This window comes from Nilaparvata lugens, chromosome 2, assembly GCF_014356525.2.
Source record: "Nilaparvata lugens isolate BPH chromosome 2, ASM1435652v1, whole genome shotgun sequence".
Classification (NCBI taxonomy): Eukaryota; Metazoa; Arthropoda; class Insecta; order Hemiptera; family Delphacidae; genus Nilaparvata; species Nilaparvata lugens.
Window position 1 is genome coordinate 79,327,744 of NC_052505.1, and position 16,106 is coordinate 79,343,849.

The 16,106-nt window shown below is 33.2% G+C and overlaps 2 protein-coding genes across 5 annotated transcripts in view; one reads left to right on the plus strand and one right to left on the minus strand.

Moving 5' to 3' along the window:
* The window catches only part of LOC111046919 (acetylcholine receptor subunit beta), a 31,400-nt gene extending 26,723 nt beyond the window's left edge, over positions 1-4,677 (minus strand). Inside the window, exons 1-3 of one of the 3 annotated variants that reach the window (XM_039421836.1) lie at positions 4,657-4,677; positions 4,141-4,264; positions 255-406 (exon numbers count right to left, since the gene is read on the minus strand). In XM_039421836.1, coding sequence (XP_039277770.1) covers positions 255-406; positions 4,141-4,264; positions 4,657-4,662 — 282 coding nt within the window. In that variant the 5' untranslated portion in view covers positions 4,663-4,677. Of the gene's footprint in view, positions 1-254; positions 407-1,880; positions 2,029-2,592; positions 2,714-4,140; positions 4,265-4,656 lie in introns of those variants that run through there. The other 2 variants (XM_039421835.1, XM_039421837.1) reach the window with 2 other exon arrangements.
* Positions 4,678-5,233: 556 nt separating this feature from the next.
* Positions 5,234-15,435, plus strand: LOC120349994. Of its 2 annotated transcripts, XR_005570565.1 has the most exons (6): positions 5,234-5,398; positions 9,357-9,411; positions 10,062-10,220; positions 11,843-12,035; positions 12,788-12,916; positions 15,229-15,430. XR_005570565.1 is itself a non-coding variant. In XM_039421839.1 (4 exons), exons 2-4 carry the CDS (start codon positions 11,957-11,959, stop codon positions 15,366-15,368), a joined length of 348 nt encoding a protein of 115 aa, XP_039277773.1. In that variant the 5' UTR covers positions 10,466-10,961; positions 11,843-11,956; the 3' UTR covers positions 15,369-15,435. The 2 variants fall into 2 exon arrangements, 1 of the variants encoding a protein (XP_039277773.1); XM_039421839.1 differs by lacking the exons at positions 5,234-5,398; positions 9,357-9,411; positions 10,062-10,220 and adding an exon at positions 10,466-10,961 and having other exon boundaries at positions 15,229-15,435.
* Positions 15,436-16,106: the final 671 nt, after the last annotated feature.

Here is a 16,106-nt window from a genome sequence, read left to right on the forward strand (position 1 = left end):
AATTCAAGTAGTGAAAATCTTTTCACTACAAACACTGAATAGTGACTGGACTAATATTGTTCCACTATTCCATTCAACATCCAACAGTTACGTCAATCGATATAGTAGGTCTAATAGCTGTTGAAAGATTTTAAAAATGATGATACTTCGATTTATCATGAAATTCGTTGAAAATTGAACAGTTCAAATTTATCTTGATTCTTGTAATGTGTTGTTCGTTGAATTTGGAAAAAAAATGAGGTTGATTTACTCACATATTCATAGTTTCCAAGTAAAATTCCAGTCCTTACTTCCGTCCTGTTCCCTGGATTTGGACTAAGAAAAGGATCATAATCACGGAATAGATCTGCTTGTAGACGCTTTTCTTTGCTGGGTGCATTTTTTTGTAGCTTCACTAGTGGAAACCCTACAAAAGATTTTAGATGTGGAAGTTTATGACCTCTGCTCAGTGTATTTCACAAGTTGCAGTATAATTGTTGACTGAAAATATCATTAGGTGATTGCTCATGTTGTTGTGTAAAAGTGGGAAGAGTGGAGCATAAATAAAGAGGTTTTATTAAAGGTGTTTTTTGTACGGTAGGTACAGAACAGAATAAAATTTTTTAAATCTCCTATCTTTATAATTTTGAGTTATCGTACGTGTTTTCAACGAATGGAATCGGATTAATTAAATGAATAACCAACATCTTTATGGAAATAATGATATTGATACAGGCCTTAGCTACAAAATAAGGGAAATTACCAATGCAATACTTTCAATTGTCATCCCCCTATTATGATAACATCATAATCACTTTAGACATTTAAGGGCTTCAATGAATTGCTTGTAAAATCAGTATAGTACCTCTAGACCTAAATTAGTGTACTGTATAGTTAACTGATAAAAAAACTTAGTTGAGAATGATTGCCTTTTGGAGTGGAATTATTTTAACGACCGCTACCTAGTTAATTTATACAATCAAGATGAGCTAGCATAGTAATATTATTAAATGTAAGGCCTAAAAATCCCAGTTCAACACCATCAAGTATTGTTTCCAAAATTAACAGTATCATTATCATAATAATAATAATAATTATTATCGTCATCATCATTATGTTATTTTCATCATTTTATTTGGTTACGGTCAACTGAATTAAATTTGCAATAAATTTCTTTAAAAGTGAAAAAAAACAATTGCCATGCTGTTAATTTATTTTTTATGTGTTTCTTATTGATTTTTTCATGGCTTCCAGTGTTATATATGTGCCTATAGAGACATATGAAGTACCGGTAGAATACCTTCACACACAATACAAGTTTGATACATATTAACAAAAGAATACATGCAAACATCATCTATGTTCAAGGAGGAGTCCATCTATGTCTAAGGAGTAGCCTACAAGGTAAAACCTGTGTTGCAGAAAATATTCATTCAATATAAACTAAGAGCTTACAACCAAATTAAGAACAAGGATTTGTGGAAATTACACACAAAATATAATTTTGTAGATTAGTAAATGATAAAATTAGATAAAATTTAGTGACATACAATTATTATTCTATAATAAAAAAACATAAAACAAGAAACAGTAGGTGCCTAGAAGATTTTTTCTTCAGTTTTATTTGATCTTATCCATTCCTCAATCTCGCAATTTAGTTTTTTGCTCCGGCTCTTATTGGCAACAAAATGAGTAGGAAATACTGAGAAAGGCCTACACTAAATACGATATACGGGCAGTTGGTTTCACCAATATAAAAAATAGACTCATGATGAATATATTACTGTAAATTGGCATATTAGGTTACTATGGTATTATATACAGTAGGCATACTGATACATATATGTAATTAGCTCTAAGCACCAAAGATAGTTTTCAGAAAATGAATAATTTATTCTTACCACAGACGGCTACGAAAAAGAAAACACTCAATCCATTCATAATTGCATTCACAAACGTCACTGCCGACAGTTTCAACATAAAAGCTACAATATTATGCTACTGTAACTGCTCACTGATTCGAAATACACCCATCAGTTGATAAGGGAAACTGATATGTATGATTATTGGTGGCAGATGCTGTTGGATACTCTACATTATTCGAATACTAAAATATGCTACACTTGACGCTGAAATCCAAAGTGAGACAAGAACGCATATTCTTTCTTTCTTCCTAATGTCATCATTTTAAATTCAGTACCCAGTAGAGAAAATTTTCATGAGAGTTTTCGATTTTATTGTTTCACATTCAAAGTTTATTTTAATTTATTTACTTGAGATTTTCAAATGAGGGACATTCAAGTAATTTATTTGAAATTTTTTAATGAGGAAAAATTCAACAAGATCAATGGTATTTCACTAAACTTCAACATTTCACAAATTATACTTTCTATCCAAATAAATTCTGCCGATAGAATAATTATGAAAATTGAACCTTAGGTACTATAAATATAGAATATATAGGCCTACCTACTTTTTATTTGAACAACTTCAAGGATTGGTTTTTACTAATCAAACAATAGTATCATAGCGAAAATGAAACAAGTGGAGTACAGAAGCAAGTAAGTATCTCCATTTTAGTATGAGTATTTTTGAAGAATAATATTCAAATACCCAATTTTAATGCAGAGAACCAATCAACAATGTCATATCCAGGAGGAACGCTACCTCTGTTTGCTATAGCACTCGTCGCCTCGTTTGAATTTGCGCCACTATACATACGAGTTACATAGGTACCATACCTGAATAACATATATATTTTTTACAGCTCTGTTTGATGTATCTGGAAAATAAAGAAAAGATACTGTAGCTTTTTACCTTCACACACAAGGAATAAAATGGTACCACGCAAATTAAGTAGGTAGCCTCTGAACTGTAGTAACAAAATAATAATTAATTCAATGATGATCAGACGTACATCCCAAGACAATTAAATTAAAAAAAAAAACAAAGAATTTATATAAAAAATATTATGGAAGCAGACTATACTAGAAACACTCTAATTTATTTTTTAACTAAAGACTATACTGAATTTTTTACAATAGAAAATTGGAACAGTGTACGGTACCCCAATATAGTACCTACTACTCCATGGATCAAATGACATCACTCGTATTTTATTTTACAAGAGTTGAAAATATTCACGCACAGTAGTGAAAAATTCACTTCATAACTAGTCAGAGATTTTCATGCTGATACGATATAGTTTGCCAACATTTTCATTAACTCACAGAACATCTATGAAACTTATTGTAGACATGCAGTGGATTGAAATTGCGGTATTTAAATATTCCGTTGATTGATTTTATATTTGTTGTTTGATTGTCGAGTGAGATATTACAGAGAGTAGGTAAAACCATAGATAAACAAATAGCATAAGTAGCCTAGATATCCATAATCTCCCAGTCGACATGAGGGTATGGCGCTACTTGTCAGAAACAGTTTTAGAGGAGGAAAAGAAGCGGATGGATATTCAGGCTTGAATATAAGATCCATGCATAACAATTCAAGTACATAAAACACATGTAGGCCTATAGTAGACATGGGGAGGTAGATTTTACCTTACTCAGTTTTTGAATGACAATGGGTTCTTTTAGGTCGTACCAAAGAAAACTTCTATAAATATTGTTTATTCTATGGTCCTACTTATTGAAGAGGATACGGTAGTTAAAGTGGAACTCCCTACTGCAAATACTGCCCGGAAAACATTAGTGTGAAGCACACATTTTTAAATGAGTGTCCTGCTTGCTTCTATGGCAGGTGGAAAGAGATGTTTGACACAGGTACGGAATGTGACGCCAGATAAAACTGTCACAGTTATGCTTTCCTTAGCCAACAATGGACAGAGAGTCGCAGAACAAGATGTTCCTCATTTAAGGTAAATAGATGCAGAATGAGGATGGGGTTCTTGGTGAGGTAAGTATCCCAAATAACCAGCACCCAATTGAGCGCGGCTCCGGTACCGCAGGGCCTTTTCAAAGGGTTTGCCACCTCAAAAAAAAAAACCTATTTCGACAGTTTATTAGGCCTATTTCACAGCCAACAATCTGGCAACTGTGTGGACTTTGAAGCACTTTTTTATACAAAAAGTGTAGCAGACCAATGTTAATCAGGTGCTTTCTGTATAACAAAAATCACATGTTACTTTTTTACTTTACTTACTTTTACTTCTGTTGTCTTCGCCGCAGTCTGCTGACCGGGGAATTGTCATTGTCCCTTGAACGGGGTTTTCCACGTCACTATAGCCGCTATCTGAGGTGGGTGTATGTATGCTCCTCGATATATTCTGCAACGGTGTAATAAGGCCGGTCCATTAGGTACCTCTTCAAACCCTTTGCTAGCGCGTTTTAGTTTTCTAGTAGTTTTAGACTATCTGGGAGCAAGTTGAACAGGTATAACCCTGCATAAGACGGAGAATCGCTGAGCTTTTTTAATCTATGTTGTGGGAGGTCTATATTGTGATTATGTCTTGTCCCATAGCTGTGCCTGTCTTGTCTCAAGATTGGATTTGATTTCTTGACCAAAATAACGACTTCCAAGATTATTATGGAGAGTTAGTACCTATCCTTGAAGAACATAATTGATTACAGCAAATATTAATGTCATTATAAATCCTGTTTTTTAAACCGTTAGGTAGATTACGGTAGTTTATAAATGAACTTTGATTTGGGTACTCACTTGCATTATCTGTTGAATCCCACTAGAAGCCTGGCAAATTTGATATGTCTGTTTAGGTTTTAAAGGTTAGGTACGGTACCTAGAGTGTTTTAGGTTAGATTTTATAGTTTAGGGTCTTGCTCTCTGATTCAACATGTAATACCTAGCTATTTCTCTTGTAATTCCTATTTTATCTTATATCCTTGAAAAGGATAAAGTTTTCGTTGTTTAACAAAATTGATCTGAAAATTTACAGCTGATTGACCAGAGCAATCGAAATTTATTGTAGAACATACAAAAAAAAGATTTAAAACAATTTTGGCGTTGAGTCAGTAAGAATTTGCAAACGTTTGTTCAAATAATTATAATATACATATAATAGTGAACATTTTATTTTTCAATTCTCATTTATCAAACAACTAGCAAAACGACTACTCATCTGTTCAAGCAGCTATGTCTTGTTGAAACTTGGGCTTATCAAAATAGGCAAATCCAGTCAACTGACTCTATAACCATACAGCTGGCAGTTGGCAGCCCTGATACAGAGCAAAATACAAAATTTTCTTGATAACCTCAATCAAATGTAAATAATGCAACATCGACAAGTGAAAATGTAAACATGGAATATTAATCATTTCATTTCAACGCAATAATATTTAGAAGAGTTCTCTCTATTAAATAATGTTGTTAGTTGTACATTATTTTTTTAAAAAATCTCTCAAAAAACGCCTGGATAATTTCTAGTATTCTATTGAGGAGTGAGGTCAGTAATTATGATCATAGAATAAATTACCATAATAACTCACCTTTATTTTTCTATTGTAAATTTTATTAATTATTGTAGTCTATAAATTTTTTATGATAAGTCTTACATAATGAATACTTTGATTATAAACAGCACCCCAAATAATATCCATGATTTTCATGTCGAAATCAATTGTTTTTGTTTATTGTTGAATGTTGTTACTTTTTAACTTAACTTGCCGGTTTTTATCAGTATAACAGTATTTTACTGGTATTTATCACTAATAGATAGAAGTTTATTATCAAAATGAACAAGCAACCAAATTTGTTTTTGACTTGACCTGTACAAATCACTTTTCAACTTGAATAATGCTCATTTTGTTCAATAACTATAGTGAGGTCCAAGTTATAATGACAGTATTTGTTCAACTTTGGTTCTGCTATCCTTGTCTATCATTCGACAAAGCCGGTGGTACTATCCTTTTCTAGGTACATTACGATGACAATTATGTTTTTGACAGTGTAGAAATATAATCAATTAATGCAGAGAATCGGCATCGCTTTTCTTCTATCTTTATCCACTGCCATTATTACGTGGACCTTACTATAATAAAAGTTACAACCTTCAACTAGTTTCATTGGATCTTTTGTCAAAATATAGCTTAGATCGTGCATACTAGGCCTATAGTTTATTCTAAGTATTTTATTACTTAATAAAGCTACTAATAATGTTTTTTAATCCGATTTAGAATTTGCTGTTTTCAGACTATAAATTATATTAAATTGACGACCAAGCAGGTCCCGGGCTATAAATTGGCAGACTGGGCATTTTCTCAGGGGGCCAAATTTTTAGGCTCAAATAAGTGATGATGAAAATAATTTATAGAATCAAAATACCTACTAATCTGATAGGATTTAATTACCATACTCTCTGATCTTGTTCATAAAGAATCACAGAAAGAGGCCATACCACAAGCTGCGAACAAACTATGTCTCCTACCCTAATGGCATAAGAAGTGAATTTGAAAATGAATGTCTGTACTTTAAAATGTATGGAGAACAGGAAGAACTTGGTGGAATCCATGATGTGTTTGAATAAATTATAGAACATAAATTGAAGTTTACTTTCTCAAATCTTGAAGTAGCTGTTAGAATATTTTTCTAAGCAGAGCAGTCACCAACTGCTCTGCAGAGAGTGGATTTTCCGCTTTGAATCGTCTGAAGAATGTTAAGAGGTCTACAGTTTTTTGTTTGAAAAACGTGATCTTGTTATTCACTTTATAAGATATAAGTGACATAGATTATTTGCATTTACATTATAGTCATAAGGGGTGCGCCAGCAGAACGTTTGCCATTCGCCTAAGCCCGGGGCCTGCGACCAAGTTAGATATGTTTGAAATAGTCTTGATCTCTTATGATATAAGTTATAGGTGGTGAAATTACTTTTTTACTTGCCACCACTAAACTATAAACTTACTGAAATTCGGCTATTATTATATCAATATTATAATGGCGTGACCAATTAAAAAAAAGACAAACAATTTTTTTTTTTGAGGCGATTTTGACATTACCCTTGAATAATGTACTTACTGAAATTCGGCTATTATTATATCAATATTATAATGGCGTGACCAATTAAAAAAATTGACAATCAATTCTCATTTTTTGAGGTGATTTTGACATGACCCTTGAATGATGCTCAGTCGATTTTCAAATTACCTTCTATATGTATGCATATGCATTCATAGGCCAAAGTCAATAATAATTAAATACTTGTAGACTCAAGTAGCCTACGTTTTGGAGCTACTGACTCCTCAGCAGCGCAAACTTCAGTCACTCCTTGACATGAGTATTGTGGACACTCAGATATCAGGTGTTGCATAGATTGAATTTCATCACATTGGCACAGAGGATCACAGGTTATCCCCATGCTGTCGTAAGCTCAGCACACCTTCCTACCTGCGTCCTGAACAGACCACACTACTCTTTACGTCTCAGCTGGGTGCCAGGGACAATGCATTCATAGGCCAAAGTCAATAATAATTAAATACTTGTAGACTTAAGTAGCCTAGGTTTTGGAGCCACTGACTCCTCAGCAGCGCGAACTTCAGTCAGTCCTCCATGACATGAGTATTGTGGACACTCAGATATCAGGTGTTGCATAGATTGATTTTGATCACATTAGCTTTGAGGATCAGAGGTTATCCCCATGCTGTCGTAAGCTCAGCACACCTTCCCACCTGCGTCCTGAACCGGCCACACTACTCTTAACGTCTCAGCTGGGTGCCAGGGACAATGTCATTGGGGTCATTTACAAGACATCTGTTCTTAACCTCTTCCTGCAACCATCTTTATTCTTCTAATAATATCTTGGAATTATATTGGATTCTTTTCTACGGTGGGACCATCATATAGATGACCTCTGCAAGAAGCCGAGAAAGACCATTTACAAGTTTAAAATGCTGAGAACATTGATCGATGAGAATTGTATGAAGATGGTCTACTATTCCTTAGTTCAGTCTCTGCTTCCCTATGGGATTGTAGGATGGGGGGGGGGAACAAACTACGTGCACCTTGACCCCCTCTTAAAAGTGCAAAAATTAATAATGAAGATCATCAAGCAGAGGCCACCTCGTTATCCATCAGACCAGCTCTACAATGAGTTTGGTGTGATGGACATAAGACAGCTCTACTCCTTGGAAATAATTTGCAGACTACATAAAAACCCGGAAAGCTTTCAACATAGAAACCACAGTCATAACACAGGAAACAGAAACCTTCTTATTACTAACGTGGCTTCTTATCAACGACACTTCAACCACCTAGCATCAAAACTCCACAATCTACTTCCTGCACAAATCAAGTCAATAGAAAACCCAAGAAGATTCAAAACTGCCGCTAAGAACTGGACTATTTCAACTGGAAGACATATAGAAAACATAATCTCAAACAATATGTGAGCTCATCTACCCAACGTATTTGCAGTTTGCACCCCCACCCAAAATCTATTACTACTACCAACACCTACTCTAGTACATGGGTTTCCAATAGTTAAGTAGATCAATTTCCAATAGAATTAAATTCCATATTTTTTTATAGACCTATTGTATTATATTTTAGATATTTTGTATTTTTTATGTTTTAATTGCTTGTTTGTATTTTTTTTTAAGGAAATAAATTCATTTATTATTATTATAGCGGGAGAGAAAATAAGGTAACCTTGTACTATTCCTCTCCCAAATTTAGATAAGGTTACACATAGTCCAAAATAGGTTAAGTCTTGTAGTTGTTCACTTCACAAACTTTCCAGTACTTGATTATTTTCACAAAGTAGATTTTTTAATGTAGATGCTTCAAAACCAATCTGTCTCCATAACTCATTCACACTGCTTATTTCTTCCTGTTCATTAAGTCTCAAGTATCTTCTTGACTTGAGGCGCCTTCATGGACGGTTAGCCAAATCTCTAGAGACTGCTAGACCCACATCAATTTGTTGCAACTGGGAAATTAACCTGTTCATGTTTTCAAGCCTTCTGAGATCTGGAGGCATGATATTACTTAGCCACTCAGTCTCTGTTGATCTCAATGTCTAATCTTCCTCATAGTTTCATTGAAAACTATATAAATTTCCTCAACATGTCTGTTACGAGCCCAGACAGGAGAGCAGTACTCCCCTGTGCTGTATAGAAGTGCCAGACATGATGTTTGAAGGGCCTTCATGTCACAACCCTAGTTTTCTCCCGCAAGTTTGCTGATAATATTTAGCCTTGTCTTCAGTTTATCCCTCATCCCCTCGTTGTCGATATGTGAGGAATCTATCAAGTCTGACTCCTAGGTAACGGGGAGCTTCCTGATGATTTATTCTTTTGCCACATAACCTAAGATCAATTGTATTTTTTGCATGCTGGTTACTGAGATGGAATATTGTTGAAATCACCTACTGAACAACAATAATTTTATTCATATCTCTGTTTCAGACAATTTGAAAATGGATTTATTCAATAATTATCTATAGAAAGAATAGATTTTAAGGTGAGTCTTCAATAATGCTTATTCTCAATAACATATAGTTTCTATATACTACTATTGTTTACAATAGTAGTCCAAGCTTTTTTATTTTATTTAGCAATCGAATGTGGTTGTTGTACATTAGGCTACCGTTAGTGTACTCATCATTCTCAGTGTTTGTGTTTGGAGTGTCAGTTGGATGTTGTATTTCTTGTAAAATTGTATTAAATAATTATATAACAGTTGATTAAAATATTATATTCATATAACGCAAACGTATCAAATATCAATGTACTTCAAAGGAATTGAACCATTTTAAATCCTCTAGGCTGGTTCAAAATTCTATGAGTATGACCATAGAGAAACAATAGCGTAAGTAGATATCCCATGGTATAGAACGTTTATGTCGCAACTTTTACTGTTATGTGAAGCTGATAGTCCACGTAGTTCTTTCCCGTGAAGCTGTGTGCGGCTCGTAGTCTCTCATACTGTGCCGTTCATACACTCTTACCCCAACAAAACACTAATGATAGACAATAATCGACAGTTATCGGCTTGAGATAACAGTAAAAGTTGCAGCATAAACGTCCTATACCATGGGATATCTACTCACGCTATTGTTTCTCTATGGTATAACCCACCCCACATAAGGTTTTTAACTCTTATATCCTCAGGATACAGCAGCTGATTGGCTGGGAAAATACAAGGAAAATGAGACATCTGCTACAACTGACCTCGTGACTCTGCTGTATTGTGCGGCTGAAGCCAAGCCATTCAGTAGTGCGTCTATCAAGAATCTCAACGATGAGGAGCTTTTCATACTGAAATCCAGTGTGAGTAGGCCTATACCGGTACTTAACATTTCAAAAATCATCAACTCCAATTTCTCATTTGTTCTAAATTTTTCGTCTATGTTCCATGCTTTCATTTCCTTTCAAATATTTTTTTATGCGTTTACAGTTTTATCACATCAGTTTTACAGTTTTATTACATCCCCCAAAATATTTGTTGAGGCCATTTGAAATTGTATTCATTCGCTCATTGACTGCCAGATGGCAGGAGAGTTTCTGTAATTTTATAATATCTATTACTCATCAATTTATCGCTCAGGCATCGGCCGGTTTGAGTGTCAGTGTGAATTCAGCTCTCGTACTGCTAGCACTCCCTTTCAAGGCTTCAAGATTCTGGAAACTCGTCCTGAATCTGCCTAAATATTCGTGTCATTTAATATCATAGGAAATTCGGCCTATACATTTATTCGTGTACATAAATTGCATTTTCGTTTTACGTGAAAAGTTACTCACGTTTCATATTAATTAGTAAAAAGTGAATGCCAGAACGCAAGTTTAGTTTTTTGTTTCTATTCATATTCAAATCTTAGTGTTAAATATCCGGACAGTAAATTCCATCTTAGAACCAGGAAACAGCAAGGAACCAACTTTAATAGTCGCACTTTCGGTTTGCATAATTTCACCTATCTTTTCCTCTCATCTATCCTATTCAACTGTCCACCTTTTACCTCAAATAGAAGTAGGCAAACATTTCGATTCAAGACATATTGGATTTGGGATTTGGTGAGTACCTTTCCTGATTTTCTATATGTTCTATGTATATGGTTTTTCTGAAAGGATATATTATCCAGCACAAAGATTTGATTCGTTATATAGTCCACATCAGAGTAATTAAAGCTTGTATTTTGAGCTATTTAAATTTAAAGAACCAGTATTTACGTACCAATATGTATCACAATGTTTAGTTTTTCACTATATGGTCTAGTATTTTCGTATCATTTCGTGTTTAGTATTTTATTATTTTTAATTTTAGATAATTCATGACATTGCAAGAATAATGTGATTGCTGTATGTGAAGTAGCCTATGTACCGTACTGTGCTAAAACAGTAATGTATTAGTGTTTTTTCTGTGGCTATTTCGTATTTAGTATTTTATCATTTTTTTATTCTTGACTATTCATGGTATTGCAAGAATAATGTGATTTCTGAGAACTATTATACTGTGCTAAAGCAGTAATGTATTGATGGTTTTATTTATCTCATTTTTTAAGATTTGAACTCGTGATCTCAATATGCCATCAAGTTGTATTAGATATTCATTATGTAAAATTAACTTTGCGTTAATCAATTATTCTTGTTTTACAATAATATTTTGTGCTATAATAAATTTTGTGTTTAACAATTAATTATTAACAATCATTAGTCTATGTATTTGAATAGAATTGCTGTGGATAGCTAGAGACTTAAGTGTGAGTCACATAATGATGAGAAGAGAGATAAGTGGACTTGAAAATGTGACTTACCACAGTAAATGTTTGTATTATTATTGTGTTCACTTGAGGACTTTAATCAATAAGTTAGAAATTGTTCAAAATTATATTGCAAAAGATGAATGTTAGATCTTTCTATCGTTGTAATACGTCTACTAATTTTCTGTCTTTCAGATACATGAGAATTGCAAGGAACGCATAAGTCAAACAGTATTCAATAATTTTGTCAACTTCATAGATTTCATATTATTCAGAAATGCAGTTGAGTTGTTATCGAACAAGAGGTTCATGGAAACAATTGTGACGAATCTACAATTCTTTGTTGAATCTGATATAACTCAATACAGACTAGTCAGTATTGTCGTAGGTAAGTCACTATTTACTTTATTCTATTTTGTGATGTTTTTTTTAGTTATTGGGCCAGTCACTAACGTATCGTTTCACTAGACATTTTTGACTGACAGACAGTCTGTTGGAAAAAAACACAAGACTCGCAAGAGCACACAAACAGCAGTCTTGCCTGCACACCTGTGTCGGATGCATGTTCAGGTCATTGACTGTCTAGTTGAAAATGTTCGGTTAATCTCTATGTTTGTGGCTGGCTTGAATTTAATAATTAAAATATTATTGTATTGGTCAATATTTCTTTGATTTTTTCGTTATGTAGAGTTTATATTCAATAGCTGAATCAAAACTTGATGCGAGCTACCGCACCCGAAAACATGAACTAGTCTAAGTGCTACTGTAAAAGTAGGCATTACACCTAGTTACACTAGACTAGAAATACGACTTCGGAGGACGTAGCCGTTCTATCACGCAATATTGGAAGCTTTGCTACGCTGGTGTGAACGGGTCGAATTTGTAGCTTAGGTTCAACATTGGGAGAAAGGACAGCCACGTCTTTCAAAGACGTATTTCTAGCTTAGCTTAGCTTGGTGTGTAATTACCTTGAGAGCTAGCACAGATTCAAAACACTTGAGCTCTGGATAAAATTATACTAACTGATCCAAATTATCTGCTCATCTACTGAACTGGATTTATCCTTCGTGATTTAGGCCTACCGGTTGTGATAATGAATTATTGCAAGAATAAATTTACAATTTTCTTCACTTATTCTAGGAACACGAATTATGAGCGCTGCCCTCCTGATAGATACAAACCGGAAAGAGGAGTTGAATTCTTTGAAAAAGTCTATCAAAGAATTGGCAAGAAACAGAGACTTATTCGATGAAGTCATATCTAAAGGAGGTTTGTAAAATACTATTTCAATAAAGTGTAAAGCCACAACATGCACAAATGTGAAACATTAAGGCCCGCCGCAAAATAGACCCACGCTAATACACGAAAAGCAACCCACGCCGTGGAATGTTTTGTAAACCATTGCTATAGAATTATTCATAATCAATTAGCTGACGAGTGGATTATTCATTGCATGTATTATTATCATTACACAGATGTCTGGAGAAGCCTAGCAATGGTTTACAAAACACTCCACAGCGTGGGTTGCTTTTCGTGGATTAGCGTGGGTCTACTTTGCGGCGGGCCTACCATGTAAATCGCACACCACTGCGATTCGCATGTCGGCGACGATCTCAACCATTTAAACTCGACATAAGAATTATCCCGCTCTCGCCGCCGCCATGTGATTTACGATACAAATTACACTGATGTATAAATATTAACATTGGTAGATAAAATAATAAGGTAGTCCTTGTGCTGTGTTTCTTCTGTATTAATTAGTGATGTGCGTAAGGCACAAGAAGTTTCTTTTTGAATAATTTTAGATCCATGTTATGGAATTAACCTCCCAATTAATGAATAAATTGTATGGTTGATGATTCATCCTTTAATGAATCATCCTTTATGGATAAATGAATAAATTAAAAAATAAATGAATAATAGAAATAAATGAATAAAAATTATGTTCTATATAAAGGCTTGTAGTAGATAGTTTAGGGATTATGATTTTACAGTGTATTTTTATAATAGTGTAATATTTATGCAGTTTAAATTATTATTTATTTATAATATAAATAAATGAATCAATGAATAATTTGTATGGTTGATAACCTTTTAAATTTATGACTGGATTGATTATCAATATTGATTCGTGGTAGATAATAATTCAACCATTCTCCATTAAATTGAAACTTTCAAGTTTCCCTTTCGTTTGTCAGAAACATTCATAACATATTTGTAATCTTCGACTTCCTATGTGATTCTTGACATCAGGGAGTTTTTTTGCTTGAAAATTAATACATAACAAAAATTTTAATAATTAATTACATATATTATGTTCTATTGATTTGTCGAGAGGCAGAGAGACAATTATTTGGACGATGATTCAGAGGCGATGGCAGAGAGAGATTTTGACGCTTTAGAAAGCATTGTTCAAAAAATATTTCAAGTCAAATTGAAATGTATTTTTTTTCTTGCAAATTCATACATATACGATTACACAATAGTATCAAAATTAAAATTATTAACTGTTTAAAAAAACTTGAATTCACAAGACTAATGTCTAATCGTGAGCATGTATCAACAAGAGATTATAACTCAAGTACAAAAGAAAAATGATTGTAGCCTAAAATAGAAAAAAAGTAAGAATAAATCTACAATAACATTGTGAAAAAAAGAAAAAGACTCGCAAAATAATAAGTTCAAAAAAAAAAATAGGAAACAGTGCTCTAGCACGAGCACAGTTACTACTACAATCATATAATTAGTAAGTTATAACAACAATATAAAAATACATAAATAATAGTGGGGAATCGGTAAAGTAATATAGATAAAGCATATTGTCTTATGTAACCAAAAACATCAGATTTATTTTTTCTAGTATGTAGATAGGAAAGTTCGAAAGATAGTTTTGAGGAACCATATTAGCGAATTTTTTACATCTATAGGGAAACTGCATCCTAAAATCCATCAGATAAGTTCTAGTCAAATTACCTGTTAATGATCATCATCGTGAATTCGATGTGATTCGGGTGATGAAGAGATTCCTGTTTTTGTTTATAAATACTTACAAGTTTTTCAAGTAGAGCTCGATTTGTAGAGTTTGATTGTGATAATATTTGAATCCTGGAAGAGCGTTGTAGTCGGGTATAGCCTTGGTTTGTTCATTGCATCCTTTATGATATGCTTTTGAATGCTGAAAATCTTATTCATATGACGGTCTTCAATCTCTTACTGTAGCATAGACTGAGCATAAACGGAATAGGTAATTCTTGCAAGCTGTGCAAATATTTCTAGATAGTTCGTCAAATCTTGTCTTTATATTTCAGTTCAATTAATTGATGTATACATTTCCCATAACTACTACTGCTTTGACACATTTTATGATTGGGACAATATTAATATTAGCGTTAGTTTGATCATTTTTAGTTCTCTTGAGCTTATGACAATAGCTCCTTCATTGCAAGATTAATATAGAATATAATATATGTAGTATTTTTTTTCAATGAAAAATTTAATAGTTCCTAAATCGTTTGGCTGTAGCTTGGGAAATGATTTTAGGAGCTCTAGTAACTTTTCAGTGTGATATTCTGTGTTCTCAGGTGAATTAGCAAAACAAATTGCAGAAAGAAAAATGAAAATGTTCCAGAGAGTGAAAACCTTGCAGAAGTATAATTGTTACAAAATTATCTTCCTCAATTTGTTTTCATCTCTGTTCGAAAACGCATTACGGTATGAATAGTTCATGTTGCACTTGAAACGTTTATTAATTTCCCTGATTCCTTACGATATATGAATTGTTGCTTTAATTTAAGGACTCATCATCTATCGAGTTTAGATTCAAATTTATAGTAGGCCTACCTTGATAATAAGATCAAAATTTAAAAAATTCTTATTCTGTTCAAATTTGTAGTTCCTTGATAATAAGATTGACAATCTAAACAATTTCTTTTAAAATAATGTATTTGAAAGGAATGGTTTGGAAAATATTGAAACAAAATTGAAAACGACAGTTTTTTGAATTTTTTAAATTGATTCATCTGATATTCACAATCATTTTTTATTATTTCTAATTATACATTACAAAAGAATATATACTTATCAATATTTATCTTCATATTGAAGATATAAATCACATATGATTGGGAAAGGGTCAACAGGCTCAGTCCAAACTTTACCCAAATTTTGTTAAAAATAGTTTTAAAAGATAGTTTATGTTCTCCTGGTAGTATCAGGTGCCTGTCTTGTAAGAGATAGCAAATGGCCGCGGTTATACTCCATAATGAAGGGTGAGGAAGATGAATCGTTTCATTTCTCAAATAAAACTAAAATCTCCTGAAAGTGTTGATTCTAGTCTACCAGTTACCCGACTATCAAATTCACTGTCACTCGAAAATTGAGCTATCGCCACAATTTACTGAAGAGTGTATTCATTTATTCACTGTATTCAGTGAATCTTTCTGTGAAAAAGTTAAGTAAA